The following is a 24,429-nucleotide window of genomic DNA, read 5'->3' on the forward strand; positions in this document are numbered from 1 at the left end:
GAGGATCTAGGAGGAAAGAGGAGTGGAGAGGAGGGAAGCAAAGTAGAGGAGAAGGAATTATATGTAAAAGTAATTGAATATAATTTACTCTGCCTAGTTCTTCATAATCTAACCCTGTGCTGTCTAATATGGGTAGCTACTAGCCATATGCGCTTATTAAACAGTTGAAATGTGGCAGGTGCAACTGAAGAATTTTTACTTTACAATTAAATATTGAAGGAATATAAAATATTTTTCCCTTACCTCCAGATCATTGTTTTGGCAAGACTATATTTCACTCATTGTTGCAAATTTTAGCATTCAAAATTGAGATATAAGTATAATACACACCAGATTTCAAAGACTTAGTATAAAAGAAGAATATAAAATGTCTTAGTTTTTATATTGATTACATGCCAAAATTATATTTTGGATATACTCAGTTACATGAAGTATATTTGTAAAATTAAATTGACTTGCTTATTTGTGCTTTTTAAATGTGGCTTTAGAAATACAAAGTTATATATGTGGCTCACTTTATATTGGACAATTCTGATCTAGCCTCACTATATCCAATTTTATTTTCCATTCCTTCCTTCAGCAGGGAAGTTTCTGAGGATCAGGAAGGAGAATCTGTACCTAACTCACTGAACATCGAGGGAGGCACGACTGCCTGGGTACCTGTGAGTTATGGATTCAGAGATTCTCATTAGGGTCTTAAAGTAGTTTGCTGCTTTGGCTATTCATACCATTTCCTATTACCCTATAAATACTTTAATCATAAAAGTAATACTAGTAATTATGTGAACTAATTACCATCAAAATAATAGTGATTATGCATATCATTAAATATTGATGGATTAACTTTCAATTTTTATTAGTCTATAGCAGTTTACATTCATATACACTGGTAATCAGCCACACAAATAGCATAGTCATACACTCACAACTTTAGAAATTAAAGTGATCAATTTATGAGAATCCCGCAATGCATGCATTTCTTTGCTAGAATTGTTTTTAACTTTTCAAAAGTATCAATAAACATTTGTTGAATCAGTGAGTTTTATAACATAATCATGAATTAACCAGTTAGGAAATGTTTGTGTGTATGTGAGATTGCTTTTTAACATAATAATGATATTGATAATAACTTAGTTCTCAAAACAGTTTGCCTTTATTCTATAAAATATTTGAGATGACAATAATCGTATGATAAAATTATGTCAATACAAGCAGAAAAAAAATTATCAGGAAAAAAGAATACCACAAATAGATTATAAACTCAGCACAGTTTCTATAATTAACTTTAAAATTTGGTTTTTAGTTCCCTAGTAGTCAAAGCAAAATAGTTTGCAGTATCTTATTATTTGGGAATAGAGGCATACCAGACCCAAAAGAAATATAGCTTTTCTTGACATGAACAAGAGTGTGATAAATAACTATGTGTTTTATTTTTAACAGGAATCGTGGGAAACCAAAATGAGACATAATCAGCTGTGTTGTGAGACACCACCTACTGTCACTGTACATGTAAAATCAGGGTCAAATAGATTTCATCAGCCTAAAAAACCCATTACCCTGAAGCGTCCTATTTTTAAAGATAGTTGGCCAGCATCTGAAAAAAATGCACATAATAGCAACAAGTCTAAACGCCCCAAAGGACCCTGTCTAGTTATACAGCGTCAGGAAATGACTGCTTTCTTTAAATTATTTGGTAGGTTTAAAATATTGTAATAGAGGTAATTATAAAGTACTTAAAAGTGAGAGAATGTAAGTTCTGTTTTATCATTTTCATGATAATCAAAAAGGATGCTGTTATTTTCTGCGTCAGATTTTCTATCTCCAACCAAATTTGTTTTTGTCTTAGTCTGTTTTTTTTTCCCCCAGTGCTAGATTTTTGTTTGTTTTTATTACTTTTAGAGTAGAAATTCTGACTCATCTAGCTTCTAGACTACTTAATTCAAGTGTCAAATGTAAATTCTGGGCAATTCAAGATCATAGCATGAGTTTTGTTTGACCTAAAGTAAATACACATAAAGTCTCAGGTGAGCTAACTGACTCAGTGTCACTGAGCCTGGGGGGTTTCCCAGGACTCAGTGCTAAAACTGAGCAGTCTAGCAAGGTTAGTCAACCTAGAGAAGTTTAAAGTATAATCTTTGGGGAATATTATTAAAAATTAACTATGCTTTATCATAATGCTCATATAATAAAATCGAATTTTGTTCAGATCATGAAATAGTGCTACTTTGCTGATAATCTTCTTAAAAATAGCCAAAAAGAAACTTTATAGTATTTCTACTGGCCCAAGAAAGAGGACTTTTTTTTTTTTTTTTTTTTGAGGTAAGGTAGTAAGGTAGACAGAATAAAGGGTTGGATAGATAGATTCTGGTACTTATCTGTGGGACTGAATCAAATCAAGTAGCCATCACAGACTGGTAGATTCAGGTAACAGCCTTCCTTGCTTATAGAGGAAAGGAGATTCATAAAAGAAGAGAGAGTTAGGGACAAGAGTATTTGCCCTGCTAAGAGGACAGAAGTCTTTAAAAAATGGGGGATGAGGGTCCCCTCTCTCTTTATTAAGAGTAGAGCAAAATTATTACCCACACACTTTTGTTATTCATAACTAAATGTGGGAAATAAGGAAAAATACATGGCTCTACCATTTTAGGTAATTTAAGAAATAGAAATGGAATTAACAAGGCAGAGATTATTCTCAGAAAATCGATACCTATTGGATCTTTCCATTTATTTGACTATGCTGATGATATTTCTAGGATATAACAAAAAGTTATACTTAGTTATTTAACTAAAAACGGAGGGGGAAATGGAAAAGAGTGGATTTTTTTTCCAGATTGTTTTCTGACAGCTACACATGTATTTTGATATTATGTATTTGAGCCTTTATTTGAAGTGAGAGTTTCTTAGCTATTTTTTGGATGTTATTCTTTTTAACATTACTTTTGTCTGTTGATCTTTTTGTCATAATACTGTCTTTCCAAAATTAAGTGTTAGTTATAAATAACTAATGAATTTTAAATCTTCTTTACATAGACATTTTCATGTGTATTTGGATAATAGCTAATTGGACAGAGGCAAGATAAATAGGAGGATAGAAAAAGAGCCCAAAACTAAAAATACCCTGTACCTAAAAGGAGAAAGTGGTTAAAAAAAAAACGTAAAAGATATTTAGAAAACAGAGTATTCATTGAGTGATTATTTCTTAATGACTGAGTTATCTTTTATCAGATTCCATTTCCACCTGTTAAAGATTTGCTTTGGAAATTAACAAAGAGCCCTTCTAGAGCTACCCAAAACATTCCTAAAAGAGCTACTGGAATATTCAGTAAATCAAACACTTCTGGCATTCTCCCTCTAGTCTGGGCTATATATTAAGGCAAATCAGATGGGAAGCCAAAAAATAAATTGGTAGTTTTCTGTACAGTGCTTGCAGTGGTAAACACACTAAAGAACCAAAAACTATACTTTGGACAATACCGGTCCAGCCATTTTGTTTGATTTATAAACATTGTTTATAATCTCCTTATGTAAAAATTAATTCTTCAAAAGGAAACCTGTTTTCAAAAGACAAGTCATAGCCTTCTTTTGTTGTAGATGACGATTTAATTCAGGATTTCTTGTGGATGGACTGCTGCTGTAAAATTGCAGACAAGGTAAATTTGATAACAGTATAATCATTAACTAGCATTTTTATGTTACTGGACTGTCAGGACTTTAATGAACCTTATAATGATTTTCTATCATTAATTAAGGTTAAGAAAAGAACTAACTTAATGTTGCTTCTTCAAAATGGAATCCTTATACATTAGTATACAACAAACATACATTCCATCTATACTCAAGGAATTGTAAAATATTATTGATTTAGGTTCATATGATCTTAAACCCATATTTGCTTGATTTAAAACATGTTTAAAAAAAATAATAAAAAAATAAAACATGATGTTTAATATGGTTTTTGGTTAGGTGGGTGGTTTTGGTTTGGTTTTGCTTTTTATTCTTTTTTAATTTAAGTTCAGTTGATGTACAATACAGGTGTACAATATGATTCACAATATTTAAAAGTTATACTCCATTTATAGTTATAAAATATTTGCTGTATTAGGCTTAATATGTTTTGATCAGAATTGTTACCTTTTATCAGGTAATAACATCTGATAAAAGTGGTTGATTATACATTTTAATATTTTGTAGATAATTTAAATGAAATCCCAATAATCTTGTAGAGTACCATTAGTTTATCTTATTCTTTATATAGCAATCAGTGTTTCATAAAAGAACATCATGATGCTGATTTATACAGTAGGGATTGTGATGTCTCTGTATTCTTTAGATTTAGCCAAACAGAATTCGAGCTTTTTTCCCCCCCTCTGTCCCTTCTCTTTTATTTATTTTTATTAGTTGGAGGCTAATTACTTTACAATATTGTAGTGGTTTTTGCCATACATTGACATGAATCAGCCATGGATTTACATGTGTTCCCCATCCTGCACCCCCCCTTCCACCTCCCTCCCCATCCCATCCCTCTGGGTCATCCCAGTGTACCAGCTGAGCACTTGTCTCATGCATCCAACCTGGACTGGTGATCTGTTTCACACTTGATAATATATATGTTTCAATGCTATTCTCTCAGATCATCCCACCCTCTCCTTCTCCCCTAGAGTCCAAAAGTCTGTTCTATACATCTGTGTCTCTTTTTCTGTCTTGCATATAGGGCTATCGTTACCATCTTTCTAAATTTATAAATGTCGTCTTAGACCAGTTCGTCATATCAGAAAATGGAGCATGACTTCATATCACATTTAAGATCATGTGCCAACCAACAGAAAAGGGAATGAACAGACTACTTCATGACTCAATACCCATTAATTTAATATTGATGTAAACTCTTTTCTTTTAAGCTTAAGATAACAAAAATAAAATTGGAAGTTTTCTTTTAAAGTTTGAAATTTTAATTTTAGAAAATTTCAAACATGCAGTAGTACGTTTAAAATTATAGTAGAGGCAATAGAACAAAGACCGTCTGTGTACCTACCATCGAGCTAAAACAGTCATCAACTCATGGCCATTCTTGTTTCTTCTCATTTCTTTCCCCAAAACTGGATTATTTTGAAGCAAATCCCAGACAGCCTAACATTTTATCCATAAATATTTAAAGACATACTTCTAAAAATTGAGATATTTCTAAACATAATCAGTGTCACTAATACCTTTAAAAATTAACAGTAATGCCTTAATATCAAATATCCAGTTCATGTGGACTTACAAAGTTTAAAATTTAGTTTAAGTGCCTTATCGGTAATTAAAGTTGTTGGACAGCAGGGGGCAGTGCCTCTAAAGTAACTAACCAGGGATAGTGGATTTTAACAAACTAGTATAGAGTCCTCTACTGAAAGTTACCTTGAAAAACTTGGAATCACCTTTGTGGTCAAACCTGTGAAGGTAGGATGAATTAGCTATTTTATGAGAGGGAATCTAATATATTTGTGTTGTAACTTGGTTTTAACTTGAACAGGCAGAACCTCGCATGGGTCCTAATAACAGGCTAGACATGTCTTCCTAATAATACATTTAAAACACTTTTCCCAGTGAAAATAGAGCCATGTGATTCTAATTTCTGGTTAGAAGTTATTTTTTTAATTATTTTGAGTATTTTGAGTATGAATGTCTACAACTAACTTGAAGAGTTGAGGGGGGAAAAGTTGCATATACACATACATCAAGCCAGTGTGGCAACAGAGTGACAACTGATGAATCTTGGTAAAGGATGTATAGTTATTCACTTGATTATTATTTCAGCTTCTTTATATGTTTGAATAATAGAAAAAAATGAGTTTGGGATTTGAAAAATATTGGCAAGAATAAAATTTAGGAGTTGATTCCAATTATGACTTAATCATAAGTGATCCAGAACTATTTCTCACTATTCATATGGATTAAAGGAAGCCAAAAAATAAGGACTCAAATAGGTGTTTCTGTAATAAGGATAAATAATGCTTTGTTGTTTTAGCATATAAAGACAGCTAGTTTAAAGCAGTTTTACTTATGAAAGCAAAACATTAATTTTAACTTTTAACTTTTTTCTCTATAGTATCTTTTGGCTATGACCTTTGTTTATTTCAAGAGAGCTAAATTTACTGTAAATGAGCATACCAGGATAAATTTCTTTATTGCTCTGTAAGTATGCTTTCTACTAAGTGATTTTTATGGTAGTTATTTATAAGTCGTGTCTGACTCTTTGTGACCCCATGGACTATACAGTCCATGGAATTCTCCAGACCAGAATACTGGAGTGGGTAGCCTTTCCCTTCTCCAAGGGATATTCCCAACCCAGGTCTCCCGCATTGTGGGCGGTTGCCTCATCAGCCGAGCCACCAAGGAAGCCCAAGAATACTGGAGTGGGTAACCTTTCCCTTCTTCAGAGGATCTTCCTGACCCAGGAATTGAACCAGGGTCTCCTGCATTGCAGGCAGATTCTTTACCAACTGAGTTATCAGAGAAGCCCAATATCTACAATACCTTATTTAAAATAGAGGCTGTTTAAACCCTGGTATATATCTTTGAATAGGCCTTCCTGTTTAAAAGCTGTACTTTTTTACAGCTTTTACTTTACTTTTACTTTACTTTACTTTACTTTAATAAGATATTCTTACATTCTTTTCATTGATCTTATGCCTAAGATTTATTATTTCATATTCCACTTGAGTTTGTATTTTACCTTTCACATTGTCATACTTTATATAGTGTTCCACATAAATTATCCCCAAATTTTCCTCTTTTGGACTTAGAAACTTTTTAAAAGCCAGAATATCCTCTTTGAAATTTAATATTTAGTAAAAATCATTATAACTATTGCCTTTTTAAGTTGAACAGTTTGTGGAAAATACTCTAGACAATCTCAGTATCAAAACCCCAGTACCTGGATACAAAGCTACAGTTAGAAATATATGAATATAGTTTTAAGTACCTAACTAAGGAGCTACATATAAACATTGAAATTAAATATCACAGCAACTATTAGCAATGGAGAATTTAAAGTCTGCTTAATTCAGAATGTAATTCAAGAAATAGGACTAGAAGAAATTGATCTTTGCATGTTTTCAGGAGATACATTTCCCCGTGCAGAGGAAAAAATGAACTCAGTATAAAACTTGATGATGATTGCTAAATTGGAGGAACATAATAGTATTAGCTAGTTTGAGTATCATGTGCGAGGCACCAGAAAAATGTTTTCTATAAACTCATTTAATTTTCCTATGAGATATATTTTTAAATTATCTCCATTTCACAGATAGGAAAAATGAAACTTAGGAAGATTAAGTGCTTTCCAAGGTCACAAAAGTTAGTAAACAGCGGAACTGGGGCACAGATTTAGGTGTGATTTGCCAATGGCCAAATCCAGCCATTTGACACTAAGCTGTATTGCTGTTAATGTGTCTCTTAGTATTATATCTGTATATTGATCTATATATCTCTATTTTGTAGTTTTTTCTCACCTGAAAATTGAAAACAAGCCAAAAGAAACTTTATTTAAATCTTACTACATGCCCAAAATTGGATTTGACCAGTTTTGTAAAATTATTACCAGCATAGCACTTTGTTAGCTTAAACTGTGTAGTAGCATGTCAGGTTTTATTGCATGTTGTATTATAAGCTTCAAATTAAAAGTAACATGAATCATAATTTCCATTTTTATATCTAATTGTACATTTGATATAACCCCACTCAATGTGAAGTGAAGTGATAGTCGCTCAGTCGTGTCTGACTCTTTGCAGTCCCATGAACTGTAGCCCGCCGGGCTTCTCTGCCCATGGAATTTTCCAGGCAAGAATACTGGAGTGGGTTGCCATTTCCTTCTCCAGGGGATCGTCCTCACCCAGGGATCAAACCTGGGTGTCCTGCATTACAGGCAGATTCTTTACCATCTGAGCCATAGGGGAAGCCCACCCAACTCAGTAGTTCTCATTAAATATTTTCTCAGCCACAGTTCAATTTCAAGTTATTTTCTATATATTTTTTTAATACTCTGAACTTCTACTATTATTTTTCTATATTTTTTAGTTATGTATTTTTTTCATACTTAGTTGCGTTTTCTACTTGACTATAAACTCCTTAAAGGCAAGGAATGTGTACCTTACTTTTTTTGCATATCTCAATGGCTAACATAGAATTTCTTAATTCTTTATTTGAATAAACATAATTAACCCTATGCAAAATAAATGGACTCTGCTCCAAGAAAAATCTATTTCAAATTAGAAGACAACTTACATGTGTAAGATATAGACATTTCATTGTATGGAGCCTGAAAAATTGTTAATGTAGAATGGAACCATAATGTCCTAATACTATATTGAAAAGTGAAAGTGAAGTTGCTCAGTCGTGTCTGACTCTTTGTGACCCCAAGGACTGTAGCCTACCAGGTTCCTCCGTACCATAGTGCTTTTTCAGTTCAGTTCAGTTTAGTTGCTCAGAAGTGTCCAACTCTCTACAACCCCATGGATTTCAGCATGCCAGGCTTCCCTGTCCATCACCAACTCCTGGAGCTTGCTCAAAATCATGTCCATCGAGTTGGTGATGCCATCCAGCCATTTCATCCTCTGTCGTCCCCTTCTCCTGCCCTCAATCTTTCCCAGCATCAGGGTCTTTTCCAGTGAGTCAACTCTTCGCATGAGGTGGCCAGAGTATTGGAGTTTCAGCTCGAGCATCAGTCCTTACAATGAATATTCAGGACTGATTTCCTTTAGGATTGACTAGTTGGATCTCCTTGCTGTCCAAGGGACTCTCAAGAGTCTTCTCCAACACCACAGTTGAAAAGCATTAATTCTTTGGTGCTCAGCTTTCTTTATAGTCCAACTCTCACATCCATACGTGACTACTGGAAAAACCATAGCTTTGACTAGACGGACCTTTGTAAAGAAATGTCTCTCCTTTTTAATATGCTGTCTAGGTTTGGCATAGCTTTTCTTCCAAGGGGCAAGCATCTTTTAATCTCATGGCTGCAGTCAGCATCTGCAGTGATTTTGGAGCCCAAGAAAAGAAAGTGTCACTGTTTCCATTGTTTCCCCATCTATTTGCCATGAAGTGATGGGACTGAATGCCATGATTTTAGTTTTTTGAATGTTGAGTTTTAAGCCAGCTTTTTCATTCTCCTCTTACACTTTCATCAAGAAATTCTTTAGTTCTTTGCTTTCTGCCATAAGGGTGGTGTCATCTGCATATCTGAGGTTATTTATATTTCTCCCAGCTTGTTTTCATCCAGCTTGGTATTTCTTGGATGTACACTGCATATAAGTTAAATAAGCAGGGTGAACAATATACAGCCTGACATACTCCTTTCCCAATATGGAACCAGTCCATTGTCCCATGTCCGGTTCTAACTGTTGCTTCTTGACCTGCATACAGATTTCTCAGGAGGCAGGTAAGGTGGTCTGGTGTGCCCATCTCTAAGAATTTTCCACAGTTTGTTGTGATCTACAGTCAAAGGCTTTGGCATAGATGTTTTTCTGGAACTCTTGCTTTTTCTATGATCCAACAGATGTTGGCAATTTGATCTCTGGTCCTCTGCCTTTTCTAAATCCAGCTTGAACATCTGCAAATTCAAGATTCACTTACTGATGAACCCTGGCTTGGAGAATTTTGAGCATTGCTGTGCTAGCGTGTGAGATGAGTGCAATTGTGTAGTAGTTTGAACATTCTTTGGCATTGCCTTTTTTGGGGATTGGAATGAAAACTGACCTTTTCCAGTCCTGTGGCCACTGCTAAGTTTTCTAAATTTGCTGGCATACTGAGTGTGGCACTCAATATGTGCATTATAGATTTTTTCATAGAAATCAGCAAGCATGAAAGGGGACAACCTCTTTCAACTCTATCTACAGTTTATTAACAACTATTAGGAATACTAAAGTGAGAAATTACTTGATGTAATTTCACAAAGGACACAGTTTGACTCAAATAACAGTGAGTTTAACAATGAAGTGCCTTATATTAATAATATACATATAAAATAATATTAAAATATATAATTATTTTAAGGGAGAATAAAAATATGTAAGTACTCATATTAATGTAACTAAATATGAATGGCTACTTTTCAGGTGGCACCAGTGGTAAAGAACCTGCCTGCCAGTGCAGGAGATGCAAGAGAAGTGGGTTCGATCCCTGGGTCAGGAAGATCCCCTGGAGGAGGGCATGGCAACCCACTCCAGTATTCTTACCTGGAAAATCCCATGGACAGAGGGGCCTGCTGGGCTACAGTCCATGGAGTCACAAAGAGTCGGACACAACTGAGACACACATACACACCCACACAAATATGAATATGTGCATGGTTAAAAAGACTACATAGGAGGGTATACAATTAAAAATAAGTCTTCTCGTATCTCAAGATCTTGAGCTCCCTCCTCAAGGATAATTAACGGTTTCATACGTATCTGTCTAGAAATAATTTTCTATATATGAACCAGTGTGTATGTTACATGAATAGAAATGTACTCACACTTCTATGTGTGCTTTTAAAATTTTTTAATGTGAAATATCTACAGAAGAGTGATTGGAGTGTATATGTATGTGTGTGTGAAAGAATAAAAGCAAGACAGACATTCATGTACTCCTGACTTAAGGATAGAACATTACCAGAATCTTAGAAGCTCACAGCACACAGTTTCCCAATTAGAGCCTCTTCCTTCCACAAGTAATCATTTTTTTGCTTTCCTTTATTCTATGTATATACCTCTAAATAATATATTATTTGGTTATTCCTATTTTGGGGCAGTACAATAAAAATTATATGTACATGTCTTCTTTAAATTCCTTCTTTTGCTTTATGATATTATTTTGAGACTGATTTCTATTGATATGTGTTGCTGTAGTTCACTTTCACTACAGGAAAAAATACTCTTGTTTCTTATATATTTGCATTTTTCCCCACCATCTTGTTGTGTACTTTGTAAATATTCCATTTTATTTTCCTGTTTCTTCTTTCCCCTCCACTTTTATCTTTTTTTTAATTGAGATTTTTAAATTTTTACCTTTGACACCTTTTTTCCTCTACTTCTTTGGAAATCTTACATTCTACACCTATTCTTTGAGCAATTACCCTAGTTATTTTTAATTACAAGACCCAACTTCTATTCTGTTACCTTACAATTCCATTAGTTCTACATGATGCTCTCTAAAAAGTTAGACACTATTATTGTTGTTTTATAAATTCAACATTTGTTTAGATTTGCCCACATATTTATATATCTTTGATTACTGTTACTTCTTGCATCTCAAACCTTCCACTTGGGATCATTTGCCTACCTTTCTGTTTGCTTTTAAGGCCCCCGTTTATTGGGTGTTTGTCTTTTAATTCCAATATCTTCATACTTCACAGCCTGTTTCTGTTCATTTTGCCTTATTCCCTTATATGTTTTGTAGATCTTTTTATTACAAGTTGCCTTTTTTTTTCATTAGAAAATCATCTATGGAGCTTGCATTGTTTCCAGTAAGAAATCTGCTTCATCCTTATCTCTATTCCTATATAATTTAATGTGTCTGTTTTTCTCTCTGACTGCTTTTAAGATTTTCTCTATATCACTGGCCCTAAGCAATTAATTATGATATGCTTTGGTGTAATTTTCCATATGTTTTGTGGTTTGGAGTTTATTCAGCTTCTTTGTGGGTTTATAGTTTTCATCAAATTTCAAACATTTTCAGTAATTATTTCTTCAGGTGTTTTTTCTGTTCACCCACCACCCTTTAGGGATTCCAATTTCACCTATATTAAGCTGCTTGAAGTTGCCTCACAGCTTATTGATGCTCTGTTCATTATTTTTGTTTCATTTTCTCAGTGTGTCTCATTTTGGATAGTTTATATTGCTATGTCTTCAGTACACAAATCTTTCCTTCTGTGACATTTAATCTGCTGTTACCCTCACTCAGTGTAATTTTCATTGTACACAAAGTTTTCATCTCTAGAGGTATACTTTCAATGTGTCTACTTGTCTTTCTGAACATCTGGAATAATTGTAACTGTTTTAGTGTCTTTGTCTATTACTTCTACCATATATCTGTTTTGATTGGCTAATGATTCTTCTTCTTATCTGTCCTGTTTTCCTACTTTTGTGCATGCCTAGTCCCCCTCAGGTATTTGAGTGTAGAGAAAGACCATAAGAAAAGGTTAGAGGGAACACAGTGCCTAACATTCACCCGCAGCTCAAATAGTACCTGTTCTCACACCAGACTGAAAAAACTTCCAGTTCACACTGAATAATTCAGTACTGAGTAGAGTACTTGGAAACATCTTGCCCTAGTGGGGAGTAATTAGCCCCAAACTGAACATTGCTCCAGATCCATCTAACAAATCATGAAATCAAGACAAAAGGATCAGACTGTTTCAAATAACTGCATCCTAGAACAAAGTTCAAAATTTATAGGAATATAAAAATATCCAGAACTCAACAATGTAAAATTCATTGTATCTCTATTTTTGATATACATTTCTTTAATCATTCATAAGGCTTGAACATCCTTTACTGTGTTTATAAACAAGCTGGGTTTTTTGTATGTGCGTAAACTCACTTCTTGTCCTTTACCCATTTCTTTTTTGAGTTGTTGGTCTTTTTCTTTAGGTATCTCGCTAATACAGTTGAAGAAGATGAAGAAGAATCCAAATATGAAATTTTTCCATGGGCTTTAGGGAAAAACTGGAGAAAATTATTCCCTGACTTCTTAAAGTTAAGGGACCAACTCTGGGATAGAATTGACTATAGGGCTATTGTAAGCAGGCGATGCTGTGAGGAGGTAAGATTTTTAAATGCTTTATATATATAATCTGTCTTCTCTTTATGTAATTTTCCCTGTCTTGTTTTTTAATGTGCTTCTAATGCTTCATTTTTTGTAAATGAAGGGTAAACTGTTAACCTTGATGATTACCATGAGTACAACTTGTATATTAAAATGTTGATATTTTAAATTTATAGCACAATAATTAAAAATTGTCATTTCTTTTTTTCTGAACAGCCTACTTCCATAGAAAGTATTTTTATTTTAGTGTGTTTCTCTTCTCTAAAAGATCACCAATATATTAGGAAGAAATAGTGTGCACATTCCAAAGTACCTCAGGGTAATAACATTGGAGCTGAATAATAATTTCCATTAAATAATTTCCACTAAAGTATCAAAATTTCACATTCACGAGGTTGAAATATAAACAGTGTGATATTAAAATTTAAATAAATTTAAATAAGCTTAAAAACTATACCTCTTTTCATATATAGCATACATAAAGTAAGTTTCCTTGATGACAGATTCTATTAATGTAAAGCAGACACTAAATTAAAAGATGAGTTATTTTATCTGATGTTCTGGTTTTCAGTAAAGAAAGTTAATGTTTCAAACTAAAAATATTGGAGTAGAAAATTAATGGAAGGCAGTGATCACTGTTAGCCAGAACTAGTTCAGAAAAGTTTGGGGAGATAATGCTGTAATTAAATGAAGTCATATCTAGTTTAATGACTACAGGCCAGAGAAGCCAATTAATGGATTAGTGTCCAACCTGAGGGAAGACTTCAGAGGTGTGTCACAGAGCTCTGTCCAGAACTAATCTTGTTAATTATATTTATTAATGAGATGAAGTTATAGAAGTTATACATGGTTTTGGATTAAATTAGAATTGTTGAATATTGGGAGAAATGCAAAGATTCAGAAATAACTTAGAAGACTGTACAGCACATGATTATATTCAGTAGAAAAATATGAAAGGATGAGTATGTATGACTACTCCCTTCCATTAGTGGATCCTCATTAATGAATTTAAAAGACTCATTCCAATTACAGGGCATTGAAAAATTCCTGTCTTGTTATATTTTTGTCACTGCCTCCCCAGGTCAGGAGTGGGTAATTTGTGCACCTGTTGCCATCCTTGGTATGATAGTGCCCTTATTTGAACACTGATTTTATCAAAGTAAATGCTTCAAGCTCCATGGAACACTCAGCCAAGTGCATGGAGGAGGCACTGGAGGCAAGAGGTCAGGATAGGCAATGCTTCCTCCTGGTAGACTGCCCACCACTCCTAAGTTACAATGACTCACATTTTAACTGCAACAGTTTTATTCTATTGGAGCTGGAATTACCTTGGTTGCTGGCACCAGACTGTTAGAGAATGATGTGGCTTATAAAGACTACAATGTTTTAGACACCTGAAAAGTCAGTTGTTATAATGACTTTTTTTTTCACTGATTTTTCATTGACTTTTTCACTCATTTCACTGACACTGAAAATGTCAGTCGGATTTTCAGAAAAGTTCTGTCTCTTGAGGCTTCAGCACTGAGAACTATCAGAGCTCTCCCCTAATTCCAGATTGGCATGTCTAATTTCCTACTTCATATTTGATTATCTAGTAGATACCTCAGACTTAACATGCTGAAAATTTGAGTTTTTGATTCTCCCACACAGACCTCCACACTTGCTCCTCCTACAATCTTCCACATGTCAATAAACAGTAACTTCATCATTCTAGTTGCTGGCCAAAAACTGTCACCCTAGGCTTTTTTTTTTTTTTGTATCTATACCTTAAAGAAATATCCAGCATCCTACCATTTCTCACCTTCTCCACCACTAAACCCTACTTTGATTGTCATCTCTTGCCTCAACTATTTCCATAACTCTCCAAATAGACTCCCTCACAGTCTTTCTCGCCTATAGTTTATTCTTCATAGCAGCCAGAGTAAATCTTTTAGGAAATAAAATCATGTCTCCTCTACTCAAAAACCTTCAGAGGTTTCTCATCTCACAGAGTGAAAGTCAACATCCTTATCTTGCTCCACATGGTCTGCCAGCTCTCCTCCCTTATTTCGTTGACTTTATCTCCCAGGCTTGTTCACTTCACTTTAACAACACTGGCCTTCTAGCTATTCCTCAGATTCATCAAGGACGCTCCCACCTTGGAGTCTTCGCACTTGCCACTCCTATTATCTGGAATGCTTTCCTGCAGTAATTAGTTAGTATGCTTCACTTCCTCACTTCATGCAGGACTCTGCCAAGTGTCGCCTTGGAAAAATCATTCCTTACCACCCTATATTCCATAGTATCTCCCTTAATGGAATAAAAATTGAAGAGTCCAGAAATTTATGTTTCTTGGCAAGGGTACCAAGAAAACTCAGTGGAGCAAGAATAATCTTTTCAACAAATTGTGCTGAAGCAACTGGATATCCACATGCAAAAGAAAGCACCTGGACCCCTGCTTCATATTATATATATAAAAACTAACTCAAATGGATCAAAGACATATATTTAAGAGCTAAAAACTATAAAATTCTTAAAACATAGATGTTAAATCTTCATGACCTTGGATTAGGTTTCTTAGATGTAATAACCAGAAGCACAAGCAAGAATAGAAAATACAGATAAAAAAATGAGCATCATCAAAAGTTAAAAATTTTGTTCTTCAAAGGGCACCATTAAGAAAGTGAAGAGACAGCCCAGAAACTGGAAGAAAATCTTTGCAAATCATCTATCTTATAAAGTACTTGTATCTAAAATATATAAACAGCTCTTAAAACTCAGAAATAAAGAGACAACCCAATTTTCTAAAGGGCAAAGGATCTTAATACACATTTCTTCAAAAAAGATATTCAGATGGGCAAAAAAGCACATGAATAGATGCTCAACAGCCATCAGAAAAATGTAAAATCAAAATCAAGGAGATATTTCATTACATGCACTAGGAAAGCTATAATTAAAAGAAAAAGACTGGTAATAACAAATATTGCAAGGATGTGAAGAAATTGGAACCCTGACTTCTGGTGGAAATGTAAAATCATTTAGGTGCTTTGAAAAACAGTCTGGCAATTCCTCAAAAAGCTAAACAGAGACCATATGACCCAGCAATTCCACTCTTAGTTTTATACTCTAAAGAAATGAAAATTATGTTCACACAAAAACTTGTACATGGGGCTTTCCTGGTGGTCCAGTGGTTAAGAATCCACCTTACAGTGTAAGGGATACCAGTTTGACCCCTGGTCCAGGAAGATCCCACATGCCATGGAGCAACTAAGTTCATGTGTCACAACTACTGAGCTCTTTCCCTCTGCAGCCCAGGAGCAGCAACTACTGAAGCCCACGTGCCCTTAGAGCCTGTTCACTGCAGCAAGAGAAGCCACCACGAGAAGCCCATGCTCCACAACTGGAGAGTAGCTTCTGCTCGCTGCAACTAGAGAAAGTATAGCAATTAAGACTCAGCACAGCCAAAAATAAATAGATATTTTTTGAAAACTTCTACATGAATGTTTATAGCAAGCAACCTTATTCATAATAGTCAGTAGTTGTAAAAACAACTGAAATGTCCAGCAGCTAATGAATGGATAGACAAAATATCAATACAGTGATATATTACTTGGCAATTAAAAGGAATAAGGTATCGATACATGCTACAAAGTGGATGAATGCTGAAAACCTTATGCAAATGAAAGAAACCAGTCCTCAGAGAGCCACATAGTTCATTTACATCAACTGTGAAGAATACATAAATCCAAAATCATAGAAAGTGGTTGCCTGAGGCTCAAGGAAGGGAGGAGTGAAGTGTGACTGCCTTCCCTATGAAGTGATGAAAATGTACTAAAATTAAAAAAAAAAAAGAAAATGTACTAAAATTGATTGTGGTAATCATTGTGCTACCCTGAAGAAATCAAAAGCCATTGAATTCTATACTTTAAACCAGTGAATTGTATGATATCTGAGTTATATCTCAATAGAGCTGGTAAAATAGCAAGTAGTATGTCCCTCTTTTATTCTCTACTCCTTTTTCTGGTTTTCCTCACAACACTTAGCCATTGTATAACACTCTATTTTACTTACTTATCTTGCTTATTTCCCCCTACTAGAATATAAATTCCAAGAGGGTCTTTGTTTTTTTTTTGTTTTTGGCTTCATTGTGCAGGTTGCAGGATCTTAGTTCCCTCAACCAGGGATTGAACCTGAGCCCTCAGCAGTGAAAGTGCTGTGTCCTAATCACTGGACTGCCAGGGAAGTCCCCAAGAGGGTCTTTATTCTGTGCTTATTACATGTACAGTATCTAGAACAGTGCCTGACTTGTAGTAGGTACTCAGTAAATACAACTGACTGACATAATGGAACTTAAAGCTTCCATTTCTTTTTCATACTTTCTTATCCATGAAAACCAACAGCAAGGACCTCTACTGTATAACACGAAAACTACATTCAGTATCTTGTAATAATCAATAATGGAAGATAATCTGAGAAAGTATACAACTGCATCACTTTGCTGTATGTACACCTGAAACATTGTGAATCAACTGTACTTCAATAAAAAAAATTAAAAATAAACAAGACTATGGAACAATTCTTACTGAGCAGCCTTAGCACTGACCCTTATCCAGATATCCAGATAGATAATTTTGGCGGGGTTGGGGGGGCGGCACAGGGAGACATGCTAAGAAATTTAGTTAAGTGTTCTATGCATTTGTTATTAAGAGCCCAATACTGGCACACTGCCAACCCATATTTTAGTCACATATCCTAAAATAAATGCAAGTTACAGTACTAGCTACAAACTGGCTTACAATAATTATACTATACATTTGCATTGTGCTTTACAAATTTATATTTTCACATAAATTAGCTTCTTATCCTCACAAAAGTACTTTTGAGGATTGTAGCACTCTCATTTTATAACTGATGAAACTGAGGACTACGGAGGTTGAAATTTACTCAAGATCATACATAGTTAAATGGCAGAACCAGAGCTTGACTTCACATCTGATGGTTTCCCAGTGTTCTGTGTTCTCTGACATCTGTCATTTCATTAAGAGATGTTTAAAGTTTGGTAGTAGATAAAAGATCCACAATGAAAGTAATGTCTGAGCACTGGTCTCAGTACTGCACATGTATTAACTCTCACAATTCTTACAGCTAACTAGGTAATCCAGCTAAGTAAACAGGCACAGAGAGACTAAATGACTTCTCCAAGGTCACACAATTAGAAAAGCAGCACACCAGTATTCAAACCTAGGCAGTCTAACTTGAGAGTCATTGCTTTTAACACCTTATACTGCCACTTGAGATCACAGAGAAGTAGAATGTATAGAGAGAAAAACAGCCAAATATTAAATTTTAAAAACTCACCAAAGCCCACCTCCACCCCCCACCAAGAAATCACTAAAAATAATAGAAGAGTGAGATGAAGTAAAAAAACAAGGATAATGTTTCTGATAGGTCAAGTGCTACCAATGCTTCAGAGAAGTCACTTTCATAGAATTGAAGAGTTTGATAACTCTAAGTGACCTATTGTCTCATATATAAAAGGCCTTGTGGCTCAGAAAGTTAATGCAATTTCCCTAAGGTCATAGGAACTAAATAGAATTAAGACCAAAATCTTGCTTTTTTGACTGTGGTACAGTTTTCTTTTTAATTCACTGTTTTTATCACTGTAACATTCTAATGTGTGTGTGAAATATATGTAAACCTCATATATATTTAAAAGAGTGTGCACTTGCATGCATTTCTCTAGGTTAGCATGTGGAGAGACTATGATGCCTAGTTTATTGCAGAAAGAACAGTACCAAATCTTCTATATTGTGCCCTTTGCTTCAGAGTTCCCTTTACTTCATAGCTCCCTCTGCTCTCTTCATTAGACATTGCTGTATGGTTCCTACAAAAGTTATATTGTTGAAGGCTAGTAATGTCAGTGACCTCTTAATTTCTTATTTTCATCTATCATTAAGAAATATTTAATGACTGTGTACTGTTGTGGAGAAGGGAGCTGGCTACCCACTCCAGTATTCTGGCCTGGAGAATTCCATGGACTGTATACAGTCCATAGGGTCACAAAGAGTCGGACACAACTGAGTAACTTTCACTTTCACAGTTGTGGAGAGGGCATTTGAGAGAGATGTACAAGAAGCTGTTCCTGTCCGGAAGGGGTTACATGCATAAAAAGATATATCTGAGTACTAACATTTATATGCTGAGTCCTAATATAGGATTAACAATAAAATAAAATTTGAAACCTGGAGTTTCTAGAAAGGTGGGATTTATGCCAGGCATTGAAGGAAAAGCAATGCTAAGACAAATAAAGGGAAAGGCCATTCCAGATATGGGAAATAGGGAAATAACTGAGGAAAAATTATAGACAAATTTGGAAGGAACAAGAAAAATTTACATTTTACTTCCTCACCTTGGGTATTTCTTAACCAAATTTTATATTATCATAGAAATATATATGTTTACAGTTAACATCTTTATTTACTTCTGCCTTTTAAAAGACATATAACTTTGATTACATGTCTTTGGTTGAAAACTTTTTTCAAGGATTTAAGAAGTAGATTATAAAATAAATCCAGTCCTTAAAGTACACTTTAAAAATTAGCATAGCTACATGGAACTCCGCTCAAGTTATATGGCACTGTGGATGGAAGGGGACTTTGGGGGAGAATGGATACACATATATGGATGGCTGAGTCTCTTTGCTATTCACCTAAAACTATCCCATTGTTAACTGGCTATACCCTAATACAAAATAAAAAGTTTAAAATTAAAAGAAACGATCATAAAGTTAGCATAGCTAGTATTCTTTATTCATTGCCTTGAAGTGAGACAATAATCACAATAAGCCTATTTTCTGAGGGATTTGGCTTTAACCGGGACTGGGGGTGGGGGGTACTGTTAGGGTTTTCATTCTTAACAACAAAAGCTTTTTTCCAAACAAAATTTTATACGATCCCCCAAATTGAGGTTCTCCAAGCTGCTCTGTCTTGCCTTAGCCCCTCCTGGGATCCCCAGCGTTGTCTGTGAAACCAAGGGCTCCTCAAACCAGTCTGAAAAATCACTTGATCAATTAAAGCACTGTCTATCTTTTTGAATTATAGTTTTGTCCAGAAACTTAAATATTTTTTAAAAGCACTGTCTAGCTGTCAAATTCTACACTTCTAATTTACCTTGGGTCATTGATAACTGCAACTAAACATTTTTTTTTGTTTAGAAGTAACATTCTAACATTCTGTTTTGAAGTTTTAGACACCATCAGATCAGCAGGTAGGTACACTTCCCTAGCTTGTCGTCTTAAATGGCTATCATTTGCTTTCATTGGCCAAATGTTTACTGTGTGATAAGGATTTTATACATATTTAACCTTCAGAACAATCCTATGAGGCAGATAGTATCCCCAGTTTTAGATATGAAGAAATTGAGGCTCCTAAAGGTTAAGTAACTAATATCATACAACTAGCAAGTGGCAGAGCCAGGATAAGAAACTAAGTCTATCCCGACTCTAAAGGCAGTATCTTATCTAACACCTTAGAGAACAGTGTCTGACATGTAGTGCAGAATCTTCAGTACTTTCTAAATGATTCCTCATCTAATACTTGCAGCAACCCGCTAAAATAGACAGTATTTTTCTCTCCATACTACAGACAAGAAAACAGGAACAGAGAGGTTAAGCAACTTACCTGTGTTCTCATTTACCATATCTCTTGCTATTATTGCAAACATGCTAAGATAAACATACATAGGTGGAAACCTCGATTAAAAATATTCTCAACCCAATACATTCCAAAGTTAAAGAATGATGTATTATTTGGGGGGCATTTTCTTTCCCAAACCTAGAATATCTGAGCAAAACCTGGAAAGTTGCTTCAGTTCTATTTCCTGTTAGAAATAATTTAAATATTCTACCAATTGTTATCTTAAGAATCCAAGCAATAAGTCACTTTATAGGTAATACTGCCCTATCTGGAGATGCTTTTTTTAAAAAACATTTTTTTAGATCTAGTTATAGAGATAGCTGTTCTTAAGTTATAATTTTTGTTCTTTCACTAAATTTTAAAATCTTATTAAAAATTCTAAAAGAAAGCTTTCCACTATAGGTTATGGCCATTGCTCCAACCCATTATATATGGCAACGAGAACGCTCTGTGCATCACAGTGGAGCTGTTAGAAACTACAACAGAGATGAAGTTCAACTGCCCCGGGGACCTAGTGCCACACCGGTAGATTGTTCACTATGTGGTAAAAAAGGAAGATATGTTAGACTGGGATTGTCTTCATCATCATCTTCATCCAGTGATACAGTAGAAGTGGTGGAGAAACATTCTCAGGAATCACACAACTCATTCTCAATGGACAAAATAGTTGATACTTCTCAAGCTTATAGCTATTCTCAAGGTATGATTTAGCAATATGGCAGATCTATGCGCCTTAGTAATGAATCAAAGTTATCTATTGACCTGTAGTCCTTGTAGGCAGCAGTATGTAATAATTTTATACTATAACAATATAAGTTAAATTAGTATTGAAAATTTTCCCCTTTTCAGTTGCTGCTTTTTATTTTGATATCTGTTTTGTGGTAGCTTACCTAAACTAAGAGATTTTTAACGTGACTTGTTAAATTAAAACTTAATTCACCATGGATCCCAAGTATTTTAAGAGCCTGAACCATTTTCTTTGAAGTGTTTATTTTATTCAAAGCAAGTTTTAAGAAGAAAATAAATTTACTTCTAATCTCACCATCCAGCTTTATCAGTGAGTAACTATTGGTTTCTTTTACACACTTTTAATGGAATAAAAGTAACATGTAATATTATGTTAGTTTTAGGTGGGCGGACATAATGATTTAATAGATGTTGCAAAATGATTAACACAATTTTAGTTAACATCCATCACCACACATAGTTTGTTTTTGTTTTTTTTCTTGTAATGAAAACTTTTAGGGTTTTCTTAGCAACTCTCAAATATAGGATCTTGTTAACTATAGTCACTGTGCTGTATACTGTATCCCCAGGCTTTATTTATCTTATTAAGCAGTCACTTCAGTCGCTCAGTCGTGTCGGACTCGTTGCGACCCCATGGACTGCAGCACGCCAGGCCTCCCTGTCCATCACCAACTCCTGGAGCTTACTCAAACTCAGGTCCATTGAGTCAATGATGCCATCCAACCATCTCAACCTATTTCTTCCCCTTCTCCTGCCCTCAATCTTTCCCAGCATCAGGGTCTTTTAGAATGAGTCAGCTCCTTGCATCAAGTGGCCAAAGTACTGGAGTTTCAGCTTCAACATCAGTCCTTCCAATGAATTTTCAGCACTGATTTCCTTTACGATGGATTGGTTGGATCTCCTTGCAGTCCAAGGGACTCTCAAGAGTCTTCTCCAACACCACAGTTCAAAAGCGTCAATTCTTCAGCACTCAGCTTACTTTACAGTCCAACTCTCACACCCATAAACGACTACTGGAAAAACCATAGCCTTGACTAGACGGACCTTTGTTGACAAAGTAATGTCTCTGCTTTTTAATATGCTCTCTAGGTTGGTTATAGCTTTCCTTCCAAGGAGGAAGCAGCTTTTAATTTCATGGCTGCAATCACCATCTGCAGTGATTTTGGAGGCCCCAAAAATAAAGTCTGACACTGTTTCCATTGTTTCTCCATCTATTTGCCATGAAGTGATGGGACCAGATGCCATGATCTTAGTTTTCTGAATATTGAGCTTTAAGCCAACTTTTTCACTCTCCTCTTTCACTTTCATCAAGAGGCTCTTTAGTTCTTCTTCACTTTCTGTCATAAGGGTGGTATCATCTGCATATCTGAGTTCATTGATATTTCTCCCGGAAATCTTGACTACAGTTTGTGCTTCAGCCAGCTCAGTGTTTCTCATAATTTACTCTGCATATAAGTTAAATAAGCAGGGTGACAGTATACAGCCTTGACGTACTCCTTTTCCTATTTGGAACCAGTCTGTTGTTCCATGTCCAGTTCCATGTCCAGTTGCTTCCTGACCTGCATACAAGGTTTCTCAAGAGGCAGGTCAGATGGTCTGGTATTCTCATCTCTTACAGAATTTTCCACAGTTTATTGTGATCCACACAGTCAAAGAATTTGGCATAGTCAACAAAGCAGAAATAGATGTTTTTCTGGAACTCTTGCTTTTTCAATGATCCAGCGGATGTTGGCAATTTGATCTCTGGTTCCTCTGCCTTTCCTAAAACCAGTTTGAACGTCTGGAAGTTCATGGTTCACATATGTTGAAGCCTGGGTTGGAGAATTTTGAGCCTTACTTTACTAGCATGTGAGATGAGTGCAATTGTGCAGTAGTTTGAGCATTCTTTACCACTGCCTTTCTTTTGGATTGGAATGCACACTGACCTTTTCCAGTCCTGTGGTCACTGCTGAGTTTTCCAAATTTGCTGGCATATTGAGTGCAGCACTTTCACAGCATCATCTTTTCGGATTTCAAATAGCTCAACTGGAATTCCATCACCTCCACTAGCTTTGTTCATAGTGATCCTTCCTAAGGCCCACTTGACTTCACATTCCAGGATGTCTGGCTCTAGGTGAGTGATCACACCATCATGGTTATCTGGGTCATGAAGATCTTTTTTGTATAGTTCTTCTGTGTATTCTTGCCACCTCTTCTTAATATCTTCTGCTTCTGTTAGGTCCATACCATTTCTGTCCTTTATTGAGCCCATCTTTGCATGAAATGTTCCCCTTGGTATCTCTAATTTCCTTGAAGAGATCTCTAGTCTTTCCCATTCTATTGTTTCCCTCTATTTCTTTGCATTGATCACTGAGGAAGAGTTATCTCTCCTTACTATTCTTTGGAACTCTGCATTCAAATGCGTATATCTTTCCTTTTTGCTTCCCTTCTTTTCACAGTTATTTGTAAGACCTCCTCAGGCAGCCATTTTGCTTTTTTGCATTTCTTTTTCTTGGGGATGGCCTTGATCCCTGTCTCCTGTACAATGTCACAAACCTCTGACCATCATTCATCAGGCACTCTGTCTATCAGATCTAGTCCCTTAAATCTATTTCTCCCTTCCACTGTATGATTGTAAGGAATTTGATTTAGGTCATACCTGAATGGTCTAGTGGTTTTCCCAACTTTCTTCAATTTAAGTCTGAATTTGGCAATAAGGAGTTCATGATCTGAGCTACAGTCAGCTCCTGGTCTTGTTTTTGCTGACTGTATAGAGCTTCTCCATCTTTGTCTGCAAAGAATATAATCAATCTGATTTCAGTGTTGACCATCTAGTGATGTCCATGTGTAGAGTCTTCTCTTGTGTTGTTGGAAGAGGGTGTTTGCTATCACCAGTGCATTCGCTTGGCAAAACTCTACCATGAGCTCATTCCCATGGTGGGGGTGAGTTGTCCCACCATATCAGACTCAGGAGCACTGCAGGAAAAGGGGCCCAGTCAGCTAGAGGCCAGGAAGACACTGTCATTTATCTTATTACTGGAAGTTTATACTTTCCACTACTTTCACCCATTGCCCCTTTCCTCGCCACCTCTGGCAACCACCATCTGGTGGGGTATCTATGAGTTTGGCTTTTTTTTGATTCCACATATAAGTGATATCACACGGTATTTGCCTTTCACTATCTCCATTTATTTCACTTAGCACAGTGCCCTCAAGGTCCATCCATGTTGTCACAAATGGTAGATAT

The 24,429-nt window shown here is 35.4% G+C and overlaps 1 protein-coding gene across 7 annotated transcripts in view; it reads left to right on the plus strand.

Moving 5' to 3' along the window:
• SPDYA (speedy/RINGO cell cycle regulator family member A) overlaps nt 1-24,429 on the plus strand; it is a 40,166-nt gene that overhangs the window by 6,716 nt on the left and 9,021 nt on the right. For 4 of the 7 annotated variants that reach the window (XM_061155083.1, XM_061155077.1, XM_061155082.1 and 1 more), the window contains exons 2-7: nt 581-662; nt 1,441-1,693; nt 3,592-3,650; nt 6,089-6,174; nt 12,609-12,780; nt 20,859-21,156. In XM_061155083.1, the coding sequence (XP_061011066.1) occupies nt 1,459-1,693; nt 3,592-3,650; nt 6,089-6,174; nt 12,609-12,780; nt 20,859-21,156 (850 nt within the window). In that variant the 5' untranslated portion in view covers nt 581-662; nt 1,441-1,458. Of the gene's footprint in view, nt 1-580; nt 1,694-3,591; nt 3,651-6,088; nt 6,175-12,608; nt 12,781-20,858; nt 21,157-24,429 lie in introns of all 7 variants that reach the window. The other 3 variants (XM_061155081.1, XM_061155079.1, XM_061155078.1) reach the window with 2 other exon arrangements.

The sequence above is a fragment of the Dama dama genome, chromosome 11, assembly GCF_033118175.1.
Source record: "Dama dama isolate Ldn47 chromosome 11, ASM3311817v1, whole genome shotgun sequence".
Taxonomy (NCBI): Eukaryota; Metazoa; Chordata; class Mammalia; order Artiodactyla; family Cervidae; genus Dama; species Dama dama.